Genomic DNA, 16,040 nt, shown 5'->3' on the forward strand with positions numbered 1-16,040 from the left:
GAAGAAATAATAAACATTATTTTGAATAATTATAATTGTGAGCATAACATACTATACCACACACTGATTATGATAAAGAAAAGAATAACTTAATCATCTCACAAAGATAAATTACATCACATGCAGCAAAAACACAACCAGACAATCATGATATCAATAATAATGATACAACTATTACTACTGCTACAACTACTGCCGCTGCTGCCACTACTAATACTTCTACTGCTAACACCACTACTGATGGAGTCTCCCGTCGGTCCAACGGATGAGTAGGCAGGCAGGCTTATCTGTTGGTGTGTGTCCGCATATGGGAGAAGAGGCCGATTCTGGATGCGCAGCACTTCCCACAGGTGTTGCAAGGGAAAACGGGAAGACACCAACACCACTACTACTAACAATGATAAATGGGTTTGGTAGGGGAAGGTTGAAACAGTGGAAGGACAGGACTGGGCCCCACCTTCCTGCACTGAGCCCTGGACACAGTGGGTGTGAAACCACTGGCCCTAGGCTATGGGACCTTTAACCTTTAACTCTCTCACCACCAAGTTTCTGTGTGAAAAACACTCCCCAGCACCAAAGATCTTAAGACTCAACACTCTCAGTCACACAATTAGGTCCATGTCAAAACAACACAATGGAACTTGTTTACTTCAAACTTGGTCAGCTGGTGAAGGTTTTAGTCATTGCTCTATTGCCCAGGAAACTGGGCTGCAGCTGTCGAGCTTGTTACAATGTGGAAAAATTGTCCATGTTACATGATCCTCAATGTCAACTCGTCTTACTGTCTAGTTGACTGAAGTCGCCATTGGTGGTGAAAGATTTAATAGTAATAATGATAATGATGATGATGATTATATAATAATAATAATAATAATGTGCATTTATACAGCAATTACCCTGTTGCTCAAAGTACATTTGACAATTCATGAGGTATGAAGAAGACTCAGGCCCACAATAAAAATGTAAAGATAAAAATTCGCCAAAAACAGTGCAACATCACTCATAATGCATACACCTCTCCCATACCCACTCCCCACCCTTCAATGCACATACACACACAAAGGTGGTCTGGGGGGGAGAAGGACCTATAATTTAAAATACTGTTTGAACAAATACGTTTTGAGATTAGATTTGAAAGATCGGGATGCTCTGATAATGGGGTTGATTATTCTCATTTTCATATGTGGTTGTCTGTACTTCTCTGTGTGTGTGTGAATGTCTGTGTGTGTGTGTGTGTGTGTGTGTGTGTGTGTGTGTGTGTGTGATGTGTGTCTGAGTGAAAAACATGTTTAAGTAGACCTAATTAAAATCCTACCCTGCACCTCCCCACCCCCTCCGTTCAATTTCCACCTACCATCAATAGCAGGCGGGTACAGCACAAAGGTCCTGGGCCCAGGGTTTCGAACCCAGGACATGAAATAGCGACAGGACTCCATCATGGTGACCTGCAGACACAGGGGGTTGGAGGACGACGTGTGATACAGACGGAAACCAGCGGTGGTGAACAGTGTGTACAGCGTCTTGTACCAGCCGTACAGGTAGTTGTCATCTATTTTGTCTGCAAACAAAACGATAAGGACTAGTAGTAGTGGAGTTAAGGGACAAAACAATATGTGAAGCTTTTTTCAACAGTTTCATAAACTGGCTTGGTATTATTTGGTCAATTTCACGCATAATTTGCACTTTTTTTTTTTTTTTTTTTTTTTACTTGTCAAAACTTTTAAAAATAGACTTTCCACCTGCTATTCCTGAAACTAGTGGTATTGTCAAGCAAGCTCGGCTATCTTTTTGGCAGTGTTACACTGCAGGGTACTGTTGAGAAACTTCCTTTCAGTTTTCAGTGTCTAACAGGACTCATATCATTACAATACAATACAGCACAACACAATACAGCACAATACAACAACACAACACACTGTAAATCAACATAATAAAACACAATCTAACACAACAAACCACCTGACGACACAATACAACACAACACATGTGAAAAACACACAACACTACAACACAACACAATATGACACAAGACAATACAACACATGACGACAGAACACACTACACCACAACACAACACACCAAACCCACAATGCCACAAATGACAACAGAACACACTACACCACAACACACCATACCACAACACATAACACCACAACACAACACAACAGAACACACTGCACCACACCACAACACAATACCACACATGACAACAGAACACACTACACCACACCACACAACATCACAACACATGACAAAAGAACACACTACGACCACAACACACCCCACACCATAACACACCACACCACATGACAAAAGAACATATTACAACCCACAACACAACACTGCACAACACACAAGAGAACACACTACACTACAAAACGAAACAATACAAGAAAACAGAACACACTACACCTCGCTACGTCACACCAACACCACACTACAACGCATGACAAATGAACACCCTACAACCACAACACAAAACATCAAACCACAACCCTGCACACGACAAGAGGACACACTATACCACAACACACCACCCTACAACACCATACCACACAACAACGCAACCACAACACAACCCTTCCCCCCTCCCCCTGCAACCCCCACTCACCGATCTCCATCATGACGTGCAGCTGCAGGAAGCGGGCCAGGAGGCCGTCCTTCACCATGAAGTACAGCAGCTCGTAGGAGCGCGCCGCGTCCTGCACCCCCTCCACCTTCAGCACCTCCACCCGCCTGTGGCCCAGCCGTGACATCACGCTGTTCACCGTCTGCGCGTCGTACGAGTTACGGCCAAAGTCGGCCGGGTCATTGGGCACGATGGCCGTGTGGTAGATGGTGGCGTTCAGTCTCAGGAGGGCCTGGGGGTTCTGGCCGGGTGCCTCGTGGAGGAAGATGAACTGGTGCACCGACAGGTTCCGCGACAGCAGCGCCTCGAAGCTGTAGTCGGGTAAGGGTCTGGAAGGTTTTGAAAAGAGGGAGGAGTCATCAGTACTGTTTTCTGTTGTAGTTGTTTTTGTTGTTGTTGTTTTTTAATTCTATGTACCCTCTTTTTTTCTTTCTTTTAATTTTTTTTTTTAATGATCTCTCTCTCTCTCTCTCTCTGCAAATATATATATATATATATATACATACATACATACATATATATATATAAAGAGAGAGGCAGAGACACAGAGAGAGGGAGAGAGAGAGAGAGAACACAGAGAGAGAGAAAAGAGAGAGAGAGTGAGAGACAGAGACAGAGACAAAGACAGAGAGACAAAGAGACAGAGAGAGATCAGAGACACAGAGAGAGGGAGAGAGGAAAAGCATTCATTCAGGATGCAACATTTTCAAACAACAGAACAGTCATTTGCCTGCACTTGTTTTCTTGCACTATAATTTTACTCAAATTCTCTCTCCCTCAACATAGACAGGGACAGAAAGATGGGGGTGGGGGGGGGGGGTGCATGAGGGGGGAGGGTGGCATGAGGGGGGCAAGGGAGAGAGAAAGAGAGCTGGAGATTCTGAAAATCACAAGGTTAAGAAGTCACAGTGAAACAGACAGACAGACAGACTGACAAACTGAGCAACAGACATAATACAGATCAATACCTGCAGACTCACTCTGTTTACAAATGACTGACATAAATAATGAATACAGACACACTGACAGAACACCAGTGGGACATGTTTTGACAAGACCGGGTATCTTCAAACATTGTCACAAGCAATAAGAGGGAGAGACAGACACAGAGAAAAAGAGACTGACACCATGCAGACCTAGACAGTAAAACTTACAAACCGCTTCCTTGACAAACACAAAAATATCAATTATCATGTTCATGGTCTTTGCACATTCAGAGTTAACAAATTCTGTGTTAACAAGTTACTGTAAACTACCTTCTAAACACCCTGTATCTAGAAAATGATCACCCCCCCCATTCGAGGTTAAAAACAGTGAGCAGGGTAAAATACCTTGTACACACTCATCCACCACTTTGGACAACAACAACAAAAAAAGAAGAAAAAAAATGAAGAGAAAATCAACATGAACTAATGATAATCCAGTTTGCTATTTGTGATTGCATTGCTTTACAAAGCAGTGCAGATTTAGATCTGGAGAAAAAGAACAGAATGCCTCCAGGAGATGTGGACGTGTCATTGAATAATACAGAGACAGTGAGTGCCTAACTTATTCTATGATGCAGTCTTCTTTCAGGAGCTGGCGTTCTGTTCTCTCTCTCTCTCTCTCTCTGTCTCTCTCTCTCAAACACACACAAATGAGTGCACACTCATGTATGCATGCGTGTGTATAAAACTTTGAAAGAGAGAGAGGGATGGGGTAGTAGAGCAGGGAAACGGAAAGAAACGAAAGGATGACTGATGAATGAATGAAGCAGGCAGAGACACACAGAGAGAGGCGACTTCAGTACAGAAACACGTCCACTGTCTCACATATTTGAACAATGCCCTATTGATAACACCAGTTTTAAAAAAAAGGCATCTCATGAATATTGTAAATGCCCAGCCAGTGATGTATGCTGAAACTATGTACATTACAGGCTCACATGGGCTTCCGCGCTGGGTAAAGTACCCACTAAACACCCCAACTTTAGGGTGAAACTGTGCAACAGGGGGTGGGGTGTTTACTTGTTAGTTTACAGTATATGTTTCTATTGCAAGTTGAGTGTGCATGGTATACAAGATGTCATAATACATATACAAGCATAGGGCTGTATAGGCATCCACTGAACACATGCATTTCACACCTATTTTGATGTATACAGAGTGGCCTCTGAGTGTGTATGTGAGTGTTAGTGTGAGTGTGAGTGTCTGCGAGAGAGAGAGAGAGTGTGTGTGTGTGTGTGTGTGTTTAAGCATGCGTGCATGCATGCGTGTGTTTGAGTGTGCACAAGCACATACATGCCTGTGTGTCTTACCCTATAGAATACGCTGTTTTAGCCACCATGGGGTCTGGGTTGATTCCAATATCTTGCTCCACACAGATGGCCCAGTCTGAAATGTTTGTGCTGTGCAGGGTAGCATTGCACTGATAGTGGTATGATGTCATGAACTTCAGCAGTCTCTGTGCCTCGCTTTCCGCACTGGAGAGCTCTTGCAAGGGACTGTACTCCTCTTGATAATGCTTGACCTGAATGGCTCCGTACAACACAAAGCAGATGAGAAGTCCTGTGATCACCACCTTTTTGCGTCGACACACCATTTTGTGACACGGACGGATGACAGATATTGACATGGCAGACAGTGTTCAGAGATGTCCAAGTGATTGACAGACGTTCTATAACTCCACAGGAAAATAAAAGTTCTAATGAGTAGTCATCAGGCTCCTTCAGTGATGCGACAACTCTCTACAGTGCATGGACAATCTGGAATTCCAGATATCTGCAATAAAAGAAAAGATGAACATTTACATCCAAAGAACATTCCAACAAAATGGAGTTGCATCAAAGACAGAACAAACAGGCCAAAATATCTGCCTGTGACCAAAAAAGGAAGAAGAAAAAGGGACAAAAAATAACCAAGAATAACAGGATCCTTTCCATAGATCTAAAAATAGGGGTCAGTGGGGAAAAAAACACAGACTACTTAAATCACATTTGAAGATCCACATTGATCCCTTGACTTCTGTCAATGAGTAAGCTGGTCAGTCAAGGCTGTCATCTCACTGTGATAAAACTGACCTCGCATGTCAGGATGTCAGTCACCGTTCTTTATTTGGACTTCTTCCTCTAAGGACTGCATCATTTTTGTTCAGAAAAAAAAAAATTGCACCACTCAAATTCAAAAGTGCAAAAGAAGTACTCCTTGCACTTAAAATTCATGCCACACCGATTTCCACCACGGTTCAGAAGTCAAGCGGTTAAAATCAATAGCTATGAACAAAGACGAACCACTTTCCTTTTTCTAGGACAAGCAATCAAGACCTGACCAGAGTGTTGGGTTTATATGTTGGTCAGACATTTGCTCCTTTTTTTATTTTCATCTTTTTTTTTCTTTTCTTTTTTTTTTTTTTTTTTTTTTTTTTTAGCAGATTTGGTGTAGCATATATCAGTCCGCACCCTTTGACACTTCCTTTAAACTGAAACTGAAAACTGGGATGACATGGATAAGTCCACACCCTTTGACAACTCCTTGAAACTGAAACTGAAAACTGGGATGACATGGATAAGTCCACACCCTTTGACACTTCCTTTAAACTGAAACTGAAAACTGGGATGACATGGATCAGGCCACGCCCTTTGACAACTCTTTGAAACTGAAACTGGGACAAGCACACACAGTCTGGCTCCACAACTAAGCCATTACTGTCGTCAGCTGGGGGTGTTCTAAGTTAAATCAGAGCAGGTACTACTGAACACCATCAAAGTGACTTTGCAGCAGTGTAGGGTCTCCTCTGGTGTGTGGCCTCCTGGCAACCTAACCTCATTTCCTGTGGACTGCCAATGCTGGGACTGTAACAGACAAACCCAGACGTGGCTGTGCATGGGGAACTCAGAATGAGCAGCATGGGAGTAATGCCACTGAAATGACACAGATGATGGGGCAGGCAAAAAGAAAAAAAGAATCAACAACAAAAAAACTTGGACAAACAAGCTCAAGACTGGCAAACTGCACAGAGGATCAGTGACAAGAGACCGTGTGTCGAACAGGGGATTGGAGAACAGTGGTGTGGGGACCACACTGCTGAAACGGTGCGGTGGGTGGAAGGCATTGCAAAAAAAATAAGGGAAAAGAAAAAATATCTGGACTGCCATTGTTTTAGGAGGAAAGCAACATTCAGGCTTAAACTAAGGCTACATGGCTTCAATTGCTACAGGGGTGTGTGTGTGTGTGTGTGTGTGTGTGTGTGTGTTGTGTGTGTGCGTGTGTGTGTGCGTGCCTGTGCTTGCGTGTGTGCGTGTGTGTCTGTGTCTGTGTTTATGTGTGAACACTTTTGTGTGTGTGCATGTGAATGTATGCGTGTGTTTGTATGCATCCCCACTTCATAAATTGTGAATTATCCATTCCTTATTCCCATGGACAGAAAAGTGATTGCATTGTTTGAACTGAAGGCACTTTGCTTCACTAATCAGACCACTGGCCCAGGTTCTCTCTTCTTTTGTTTTCCAGTCCACCCAAACTCCTAACTTTTGTGCTGTAGCAACAAGACAAACATGCACCACAACATGAAGTATATAATAAAGCAGCGATCAGTGTTATCTTTTACACATGTTTACACCAACCAGTTAGCTAAAACCATTTTGACACAGAAAATAGATAGTTTACACAGACACACAAATATATATATATATATATAACAAAAAAAAAAATCACACACAGAGAATATAATAACACATGTGTACACACAAACACACACACACGCGCGCGCGCACACACGCACAGAGTAAATTCATGCTGTAAGGAAGTTAATGAATTTTCTAAACCAATCGGGAAATGCATAATACATAATGCCCATGGCAATCAGTCAATATATGAGATGAGTGAACATGTCAGGAGCTGTAGCCCACATTGACAAACACAGAAGAAGTAACAGTCAGGAAATACTGACAAGTTTCATGAAACTGTATGACAGAGATGATCCCATGGACTTCCTGGACTGCTCAGAACAATGACATACAAAACTGTCAAAAGCTCAAACTAACACTGGGCAAAAACCCAGTATTTTTATTTTTATTTTGTATGTAAAAACATGGCGCAAGGATCATGAATGCTGTTCACTGACTTATCACTTTTCTCTCCGTTCAGAGCATTAAACTTGCCTTAAGAGAGAAAGCCTGAGAATGAATTCATAACTGTGGGTAGTTTTCGTTTGTTAAAATGAGTGGAACCTCAGATCCAGGTCAATGCAAATTTTATTACTGATCAAATATATGCATTCACGCATGTGCAAGGGTGCATACAAAAGAGACTGAGAGAGGAGAACGAGACAGACATACAGACAGACACAGAGAGAACATGCAATATCCATATAGTTTAATTCCAGCCTTGCCTGGTGAATTGAGAGTGAAATTCCAGTGTAACAGCCTCAAACTACCCTTCCTGGTGCATTTTACCCTGGGGTCATTCTGGGCTAGCCTCGAATGACCTTCAGGGTCATTTGTAACTTGTCAAGATTAACCCCTTGAAGTTGGAAATCACTCCTTTTATACAGGCCTGACCAAGGCGTAAGGGGATGTAACTTGCGCAAAACACTCTCCACTAATTGATGATGCAACAATTTCTTTAACTGATCTAATCGCACGTCATTCGGACAAATCCGGAACATCTGTTAGGGTACTTTTTATGGACCTGTCCGCTGCTTTTAATACTATTCAACATCATATTTTAGTGAGGAAACTTATAGACCTAGATGTAACATCTGACCTTATTTTATGGATACGACAGTTTTTATGCGATCGGCCACAGCGTGTTTGTCTGAATATCAGTTCTGGCTGGCCCATATTATCTGAAATTATTACTGTGAATACTGGAGTTCCGCAGGGCTGTGTTTTATCCCCTTTGCTTTTTTCCCTCTACATTAACGACATCAGGTGCTCAGAACTTTTTCTCAGTCTTGTAAAATATGCTGACGACATGGCTTTGGTAGGTTTTTTAAAAGACGAGTTTTCAATTTCACAGTATTTTTTAGAAATTAGTGTCATAAACTCTTTCTTAAAGGATAACTTTCTCGAACTGAACGTGGAGAAAACAAAAGAACTTATTTTAGGTAGTGAAAGGGACACACACACACACACTAAATCCAGTCATAATAGATCAGAAACAAGTGGAAATAGTGGACAGTTTCAAATATCTAGGGACTATAGTTGATTACAGTCTCACATTCAGTGAACATGTTGATGCCACTGCCAAGAAAGCTCACCAGAGACTCTTTTTACTGCGAAAATTAAGAAGTTTTAATGTTAGTCCACACATACTTGAGCTGGTGTACAGAAGTCTGATAGAAAGTGTCATGGCTTTCAGTATTGTGGCCTGGTTTGGCAATCTGACTGTGAAGTTACAGACAAAATTAGGACAAGTTGTAAACCTGGCCAGCAAAATCATAACCAAGCCCCAGCAACAACTGAACACCCTATACCAGTCCACTCCAAATTTTTAATGATTCCACTCATCCACTTAACTCTGTCATTCAGAAACTCCCTTCTGGCAGACGATGTAAAATCCCTCTTGCAAAGAAGAATGTGTACAAAAAATCATTTGCCCCCTCTGCTGTTGCTGTGATAAATGATTCGCTCAAATAATGTTTTTATTCCATTGCCTGCGATTTGGTTATTGTTATGATGGCAGTTGTCTTTCTTCCCTATATGTATGCATGCATGCATGCGTGTAAAGAAAGAAGTGAGGGGAGGGGGTGACGGGAGAAGTGTGTGGGTGCATGAGTGCGTGTGCGCGCGCGCGTGTGCGTGTGTGTGTGGGCGCATGCTCAGTGTTACTGTTTTGCCGCAGAGGGGTGTGAAAGGAGTTTTACATGCTTTTAGTCTTGGTGGCGGTGTTGACCCTTCAACTGTGATTTCATGTTCTTAAATGTTATAATTATCTTACTGAATATTTTCCTATTATATCATTGAAATGTTTCACTTGATCTTAAAATGTAATTTTTGTTTTCTTACCTAAATGTTTTCTTTTAACATGATAGTTAATATGTATGCTGTGATCAAGGAAGGGTGTGCCAGTTGCTCATTTGTTTTTGCTTTTTCGGTTTTATCTGTTGATGAGCATTTGTCTTTTTAAATGTTATTTTTATCTTACTGAATATTCTTCTTTTTATAATGATTGAAACGTACACATGCGCGTGCGCGTGCGCGCGCAGGCACACACACAACACACACACACAGTTGTTGCACTCTGAATGTAATAGTATCTTACCCACATGTTTTTCTTTTTACATAATAATTGATGTGTACATGGTGATAAGTGAAGGGTGTGTCAGTTTTGTTTTTTGTTGTTTTTTGCTGACGGGCATTTTATTTTAAGTGAGCCTAAAGAAAATTTTCTGTTTTTGGTTGAAGCAGATAATAAAGTATTTTGAATTGAAATATAAAGTATAATAAAATTCTAGCCCAGACAGTTGGGACAGCAGTTGCCTCTTCTGCTGTTCTGATGGTCTTAGTCGGACACGAATGACTATTATACAAATCTGGCTGGCCTGTTAACTCTGAGGTCAGGTGAGGGGAGGGGTTCAGTAAAGACTAGCCCAGAACAGCCCCCTTCCTTTTTCATTAACTTGGTCAGACCTGTATAAAAGGAGTGATTTCCAACTTCAAGGGGTTAATCGACCAACCAACAGGGGTAAGAATCGGCTGTTACGATGGCCATCTAGGTCAGCATGCATACATGCATACATTGAACTTCTTGTGTCTTGATCCATTTTGTGTGTAGAAGATCAAAGAAGCATGTTAAAAAGCTAGTGACCCGTGTCAGAATTCCATGGAATTATTTTTGTTTCAGGTATATCTGATGATAAATATAATTCTTCCTCCCTCTTCGAGTATTACAGTAGGCATGTGGGTTTGTGTGTGTGTGTGTGTGTGTGTGTGTGTGTGTGTGTGTGTGTGTGTGTGTGTGTGTGTGTGTGTTTGTTGTTGCTGTTTTTGTTGTTGTTGTTTTGTGTGTGTGTGTGTGTGTGTGTGTGTGTGTGTGTGTCTTTGTGTAGTTCGATCTTCATGTGTGTATACATGTGCCATTGTGAATAAGCAATTGTGTGTTTAGGCATGTGTGCACATGTATGTATACAAATGAGTAAAAAAAAAGAAGTTATGTTTTATGCTAGCAATAATGTCACATACGTTAACAGGACTGCATGAATATAATTATGTATACACTGGTGTATACATACTATATATAATCAAATTTTATATACAAATAACAAAATAAAACCAAAATAAACATTACATCTGCAATGTCACCAGAGAAATCACTACTTATACATGTATGTGTATGTAATTATGATTTATTACTATCATTATCATTATTATCAGTAGCAGTAACATTACTGTTAATTGTGTGGGAGTGCCTGAGAAAAGAGATAGTGAGACAGTCACAAAATGATCAATATATGATACCTTATAGTTTGAAGTAACTTTTTAAATTGTGATATCCACAACAACAAGAACAAAATGATTATCTGAAAATATTTTTTTAAGAATAAACAGAACAAACTAAACTGATTTATGATTGCAAAACAGCACTTGAGATTAAGACCACTCAGAACCTAAGCAAACGCAAGCATATATCTGATGCCTGATTGCAAAATCTCTGTTCTAAAAACCTTTGTGCAAAGCTATTTTCACCACAGGAGTGTAAACTTTTCTTAAAGCTGTCTGTAAAACAGTAAGGTAAAGCTGATCTTATCATTTAAAAATGCTTGGTCCAGTATTAGTAGATAACATATCATTAAAAAATAACAACAACAAAAATAATAATAATAAACACCCTGAGCAAGTCTGGGCATAAAATGTCATATCTGTACAATGTACAACAGAACGATATTCAGTATCACACTGGCCTATCTTCCATAGACTGCAGAAAGAACATTGCTGTGTGGTTGGCCTACTCTGTGGCTCTGAACTTTTCATGCTCTACAGACCGCCTTTATACTATTATAGTATTATAACAAGCAACTGTATTCTGATCTTGTGCTTCGTACATGATGGACGATACGGTGCCTTGTTTTTAACTCATATTTTGTTGCTTTAAGACTAGAGTCTTGTTTATATTTCTCCTCCTAACGGACTCCATTCCTCCGATCCATCATCTCATTATCAGTTAGTTAATGTCAAAGGAAGTACATACGCTGATCACCACCACAAGTCGATTCCACTTATATCATTCTGTCTGCTAAATATCGTCCTCGGCACATTCACTTTGCTTGCAGGCACTGTCAAGACAGCGAGTCAAACACATGATGATGACGCAGAAAATCGGCAGATCTGAACGAACTGCAGCCTTGCCTACATAAGCACATTAGCAGGTAAGCACTGTGTTAAATCATATTTCTGCTCTCCGCAAAACATCTCCCAGAAAAGCAACACACTGTTTTGTGGGTAGCCTATTGTGATTTGCGTCGCCCCATCTCCTTTTCTCCAGACGACAAACTGCAGGAAGTTGATCTTCTTACTCTGAAATCGAAAGTTCGCCGGTGTACTTGCCAGTTCCGCATTAACCCCTTATGCTTATACCAGCCTACTTCTGTGGCGTCCTGCCTGAAGCAGTTGTGGAAGCAGTAATCCCAGAAACTAGATAAAAGGCCTTTTATGCACGACCATTCTCATATACAATAAATGTATCAAGTTCGCTTTTAGTTGAATCTAGACCCCACATGCGTCAGCACGTGTTGGTAATTTAATCTCTATTGACTTACGTAATTTAGGACATGCTAAAAGAAAACACGCTCGCACGCGTGTGTGTTCTATCAAACTGTATGTTTACAGATATGATAAAGTGAGAAATTTTAAAAGTAACAGAACTGGATTAACTTACGCCATACAATCAACTGGCCAATAAAAAGAGATAAAATGTCTGATGCTGTAACGTATTGCATTGCATTTTAAATTATTATTGTATTTTTTGTCACAACAGATTTCTCTGTGTGAAATCCATGCTCTCCCTGGGGAGAGCGTGTTGCCACACTGCATCACCACCCATATTTTCCCCCTTTTTTTTTCCTGTTTGTATATTTGTTTTACTATCAAAGACAATTTTTCTACAGAAATTGTACCTAAGACAAATCATTTTGTTGCTGTGGGTTCTTTTATGCGTGTACTTGGAAGTGTATGCTGCACATGGGACCTTGGTTTATCGTCTCATCTGAATGACTACCATCCAGACCACCACTCAAGATCTGGTGGAGGTGAAGGCAATTCTGGCGAGGGTGGGATTTGATTCCATGCACTCAGATTCTCTCATTTCCAAGGCAGATGCATTACCACTAGGCCACCATTTCACTTTTAATTACCCTTTGGAAAACAGGATAAGTGAAAATTTGTAGGTTAGGGGTTAATAGCTGGGTTTTTTTTTTTTTTTTTTTGTTTTTTGTTTTTGTTATTGTTTGTTTGTTTGTTTTCACTGTGTTGTTTGAGAGAGAACCATGCACTTTATCTTGATTTGATTCCGTCACTGTGAATTTTTTGCATCCATTTCTTTAGATTTCCAATTGTTTCTGACAGTGTCTCTGTTTGTGTAGTTCTCTCAGGTTGAGTTTAATTAATACAGGAAAAAATCATTTGCTACAATTACGGGTATATATCTTTAAAACTTAGTTTTGCAATGTACAACTTTATCATTATTTCATCACATGATATGTGTGTGCCTTTGTGCATGTCTGTGTGCATGCATGTGTTTTCCTTCCTGTCTTTTATCAGGCTCATACATATGTAAGTTTGTGTGTGTGTGTGTGTGTTTGTGTTCTTGAATGTCCAACGCTTTAACCACTCGGCTATTGCACCTGTGCATACACATATATTTGGACTTCTTCCTCTAGAGAGTGCATTATCTTTGTTTGGAAGAAATAATTGTACCATTCAAAAGAGCAAAAGAAGTACTCCTTGCTCTTAAAATTCATGCCAGACTGATTTCCACCAAGATTCACCAGTCAAGGGGTTAAAATTGATGGTTAAGCACAAAGACGCACAAACAGACCTGGCTATACTGGATTTCAGCAAGGCCTTTGGCACTGTGCCACACAAGAAACTGTTCCATAAGCTGTGCCACTATGGTGTCAGAGGCCCTATACAGCACTGGATCCATAATTTCCTTACAAATCACACCATGAAGGTCGTGTTGGATGGTGAGGAATCCCAAGAAGTTGCAGTTGACTCTGGTATCTTGCAAGGTACAGTGCTCGGCCCTGTGCTGTTCTTAATTTGCATAAATGACCTGCCAGTAGCTGTTAAATCCCAAGTGTGCCTTTTCGCAGATGACTGTTTACTGTGCCGCCAAATAAGGACCTTCGCTGATCATCTTGCTCTCCAGGAAGACCTGAAACAACTTGAGAAGTGGGCAAAAGACTGGGGCATGCGCTTCAATGCAAAGAAGTGTTATATCATCACAATCAAGAAGAAGACTGACTTTTTCTACAACCTCTGTGGCGAAATACTACAGCAAGTCAGTACAAACCCCTATTTTGGAGTGATTATATCCAACAACCTAAAGTGGCACTTTCACGTCACTAGGACCACCAAAAAAGCAAATTCCACCCTTGGCTTTTTGCGACAAAACTTGTGACACTGCCCTCAAACCTTTAGGAAGACCACATATACAGTACTCATATGATCCATCCTTGAGTATGCGGTAATAGTATGGGACCCGTACCACCAAGGTGATGTAGACAAGATTGAACAAATACAACACCAAGCAGCAAGTTTCATCAAAGGAGACTACAGAAGTAAAGAACCTGGCTGTGTCTCAACTATGTTGAAGGATCTCCAGCTTCCTAGCCTGCAAGAGAGACAACAAGACCTCCATCTCTCTTTCCTAAAAGGAGTGGTTGAGCGGTCGGTGCCAGCTATACCATCTGACCAGTTCATCAAAGAACAAGAAAGAAACAGACGCCGCATCCACCCTCGACGCTTTGCTGACTTTGTCTCTTGCAATATTGTGGAGAGGTCAGCCAGAAAGGACAACAGAACACTAGAAGTTCCAGAAACAAGAACAGAACAATTTAAGAATTCGTTCTTTATTAGAACAGCTGTAGACTGGAAAAATCTGGTCGACGATCAGCAGCTAGCAAGGGTGCAGGACCACCATCACAGTAGCAGCAACATGCGCACTGTGTAGAAGCTACACAGCCCAACCACCACCACCCCCATTCCCCCCACCCCCTGTGACCCCCTCTCCCCTTGCGTAAAAAGCTGACTAGGCTCCTACAACATAAACCATCAAAGTCAAGAAAGCACCACTTCCCTTTTTCTAGGACAAGCAATCATGAACTGACCAGAGTGTTGGGTTTATGTGTAGGTCAGAATTTGTGTCTTACATCTTTTGTGTTCATATTGTGTGTGTGTGTGTGTGTGTGTGTGTGTGTGTGTGTGAATGTGATTTCTTTTGTGTGCAAGCACATGTGCACGTGCACATATATGTGTGTGAGCATGTGTGTGTGTGTGTGTGTGTGTGTGTGCATGTGCATGCATTTATTTAAAAACTTAACACAAAAGTACACACAAGCCACTGTGGAGAAGCACATGCATGCATATTTTGTGTGTGGGTGAGTAGCATGTGTGCATTCTTCAGAGTGCACTTAATTCCTCAACGAAAATGATGAAGTAATTCTGATTCTGATTCTATGAGTATATGTGCGCATGTATGTGTGTGTGTGCATATGTGCATGTGTGTGTGTGTGTATGTGCATGTGCGCGTGCGCACGCGCGCGCGTGTGTGTGTGTGTAATACACACACCAGCCAATGTGGAAGCAGTCACCAAGGCAAAAACAGGTGACCTGTTGAAGCCCCATCAGAGGCAGCACTGTAGGACTTGTTGGCCATACACCATAACGACTGAACTTGGTGTTTCAACATTTGGATTCATAATTTCCTCTTTCTGCTTCTTCTGCATTCATGGTCCACACACTCTGACACCTTGAAACTGAAAATTTCATTCAGGGGCAGCAACGCCCACATGCACTTGTATACGAGTGGGCTTTTACATCCATGACCATTTTTACCCCACTATGTCGGCAGGGCCATTCTCATTTAGGGAGGTGTGCATGCTGGGTATGTTCTTGTTTCCATAACCCACTGCAACTCTGACATGGATTAAGGGATATTTAACATGCACATTTGATCATCTGTATACGTATACACATGAAGAGAGTTCTGGCACAAGCAGGTCCGAACTTATATTGCCAAGGGAGATTAGAAAAATCCCTACCCTTAACCCATCTGGCGCATTGATCAGGACTCAAACACAGGATGCTGAGACTGCAATTCCAACACTTAACCACTCAGTTGTAGTGCCCATCAAATGTTCCAATTCTATTTTGCCAAAACAGATCAAAATACACCATGCACCAGCAATGAAAACAGTGATGCGGGTCATTTTA

The 16,040-nt window shown here is 41.2% G+C and overlaps 1 protein-coding gene across 1 annotated transcript in view; it reads right to left on the reverse strand.

Moving 5' to 3' along the window:
- Positions 1-12,102, reverse strand: part of LOC143295732 (uncharacterized) — a 29,002-nt gene extending 16,900 nt beyond the window's left edge. The window contains exons 1-4 of the mRNA XM_076607352.1: positions 11,797-12,102; positions 4,926-5,388; positions 2,612-2,958; positions 1,355-1,558 (exon numbers count right to left, since the gene is read on the reverse strand). Coding sequence (XP_076463467.1) covers positions 1,355-1,558; positions 2,612-2,958; positions 4,926-5,242 — 868 coding nt within the window. The 5' untranslated portion in view covers positions 5,243-5,388; positions 11,797-12,102. The remainder of the gene's footprint in view (positions 1-1,354; positions 1,559-2,611; positions 2,959-4,925; positions 5,389-11,796) is intronic.
- Between the last annotated feature and the right edge of the window lie 3,938 nt (positions 12,103-16,040).

This window comes from Babylonia areolata, chromosome 21 (genome assembly GCF_041734735.1).
Source record: "Babylonia areolata isolate BAREFJ2019XMU chromosome 21, ASM4173473v1, whole genome shotgun sequence".
Classification (NCBI taxonomy): Eukaryota; Metazoa; Mollusca; class Gastropoda; order Neogastropoda; family Buccinidae; genus Babylonia; species Babylonia areolata.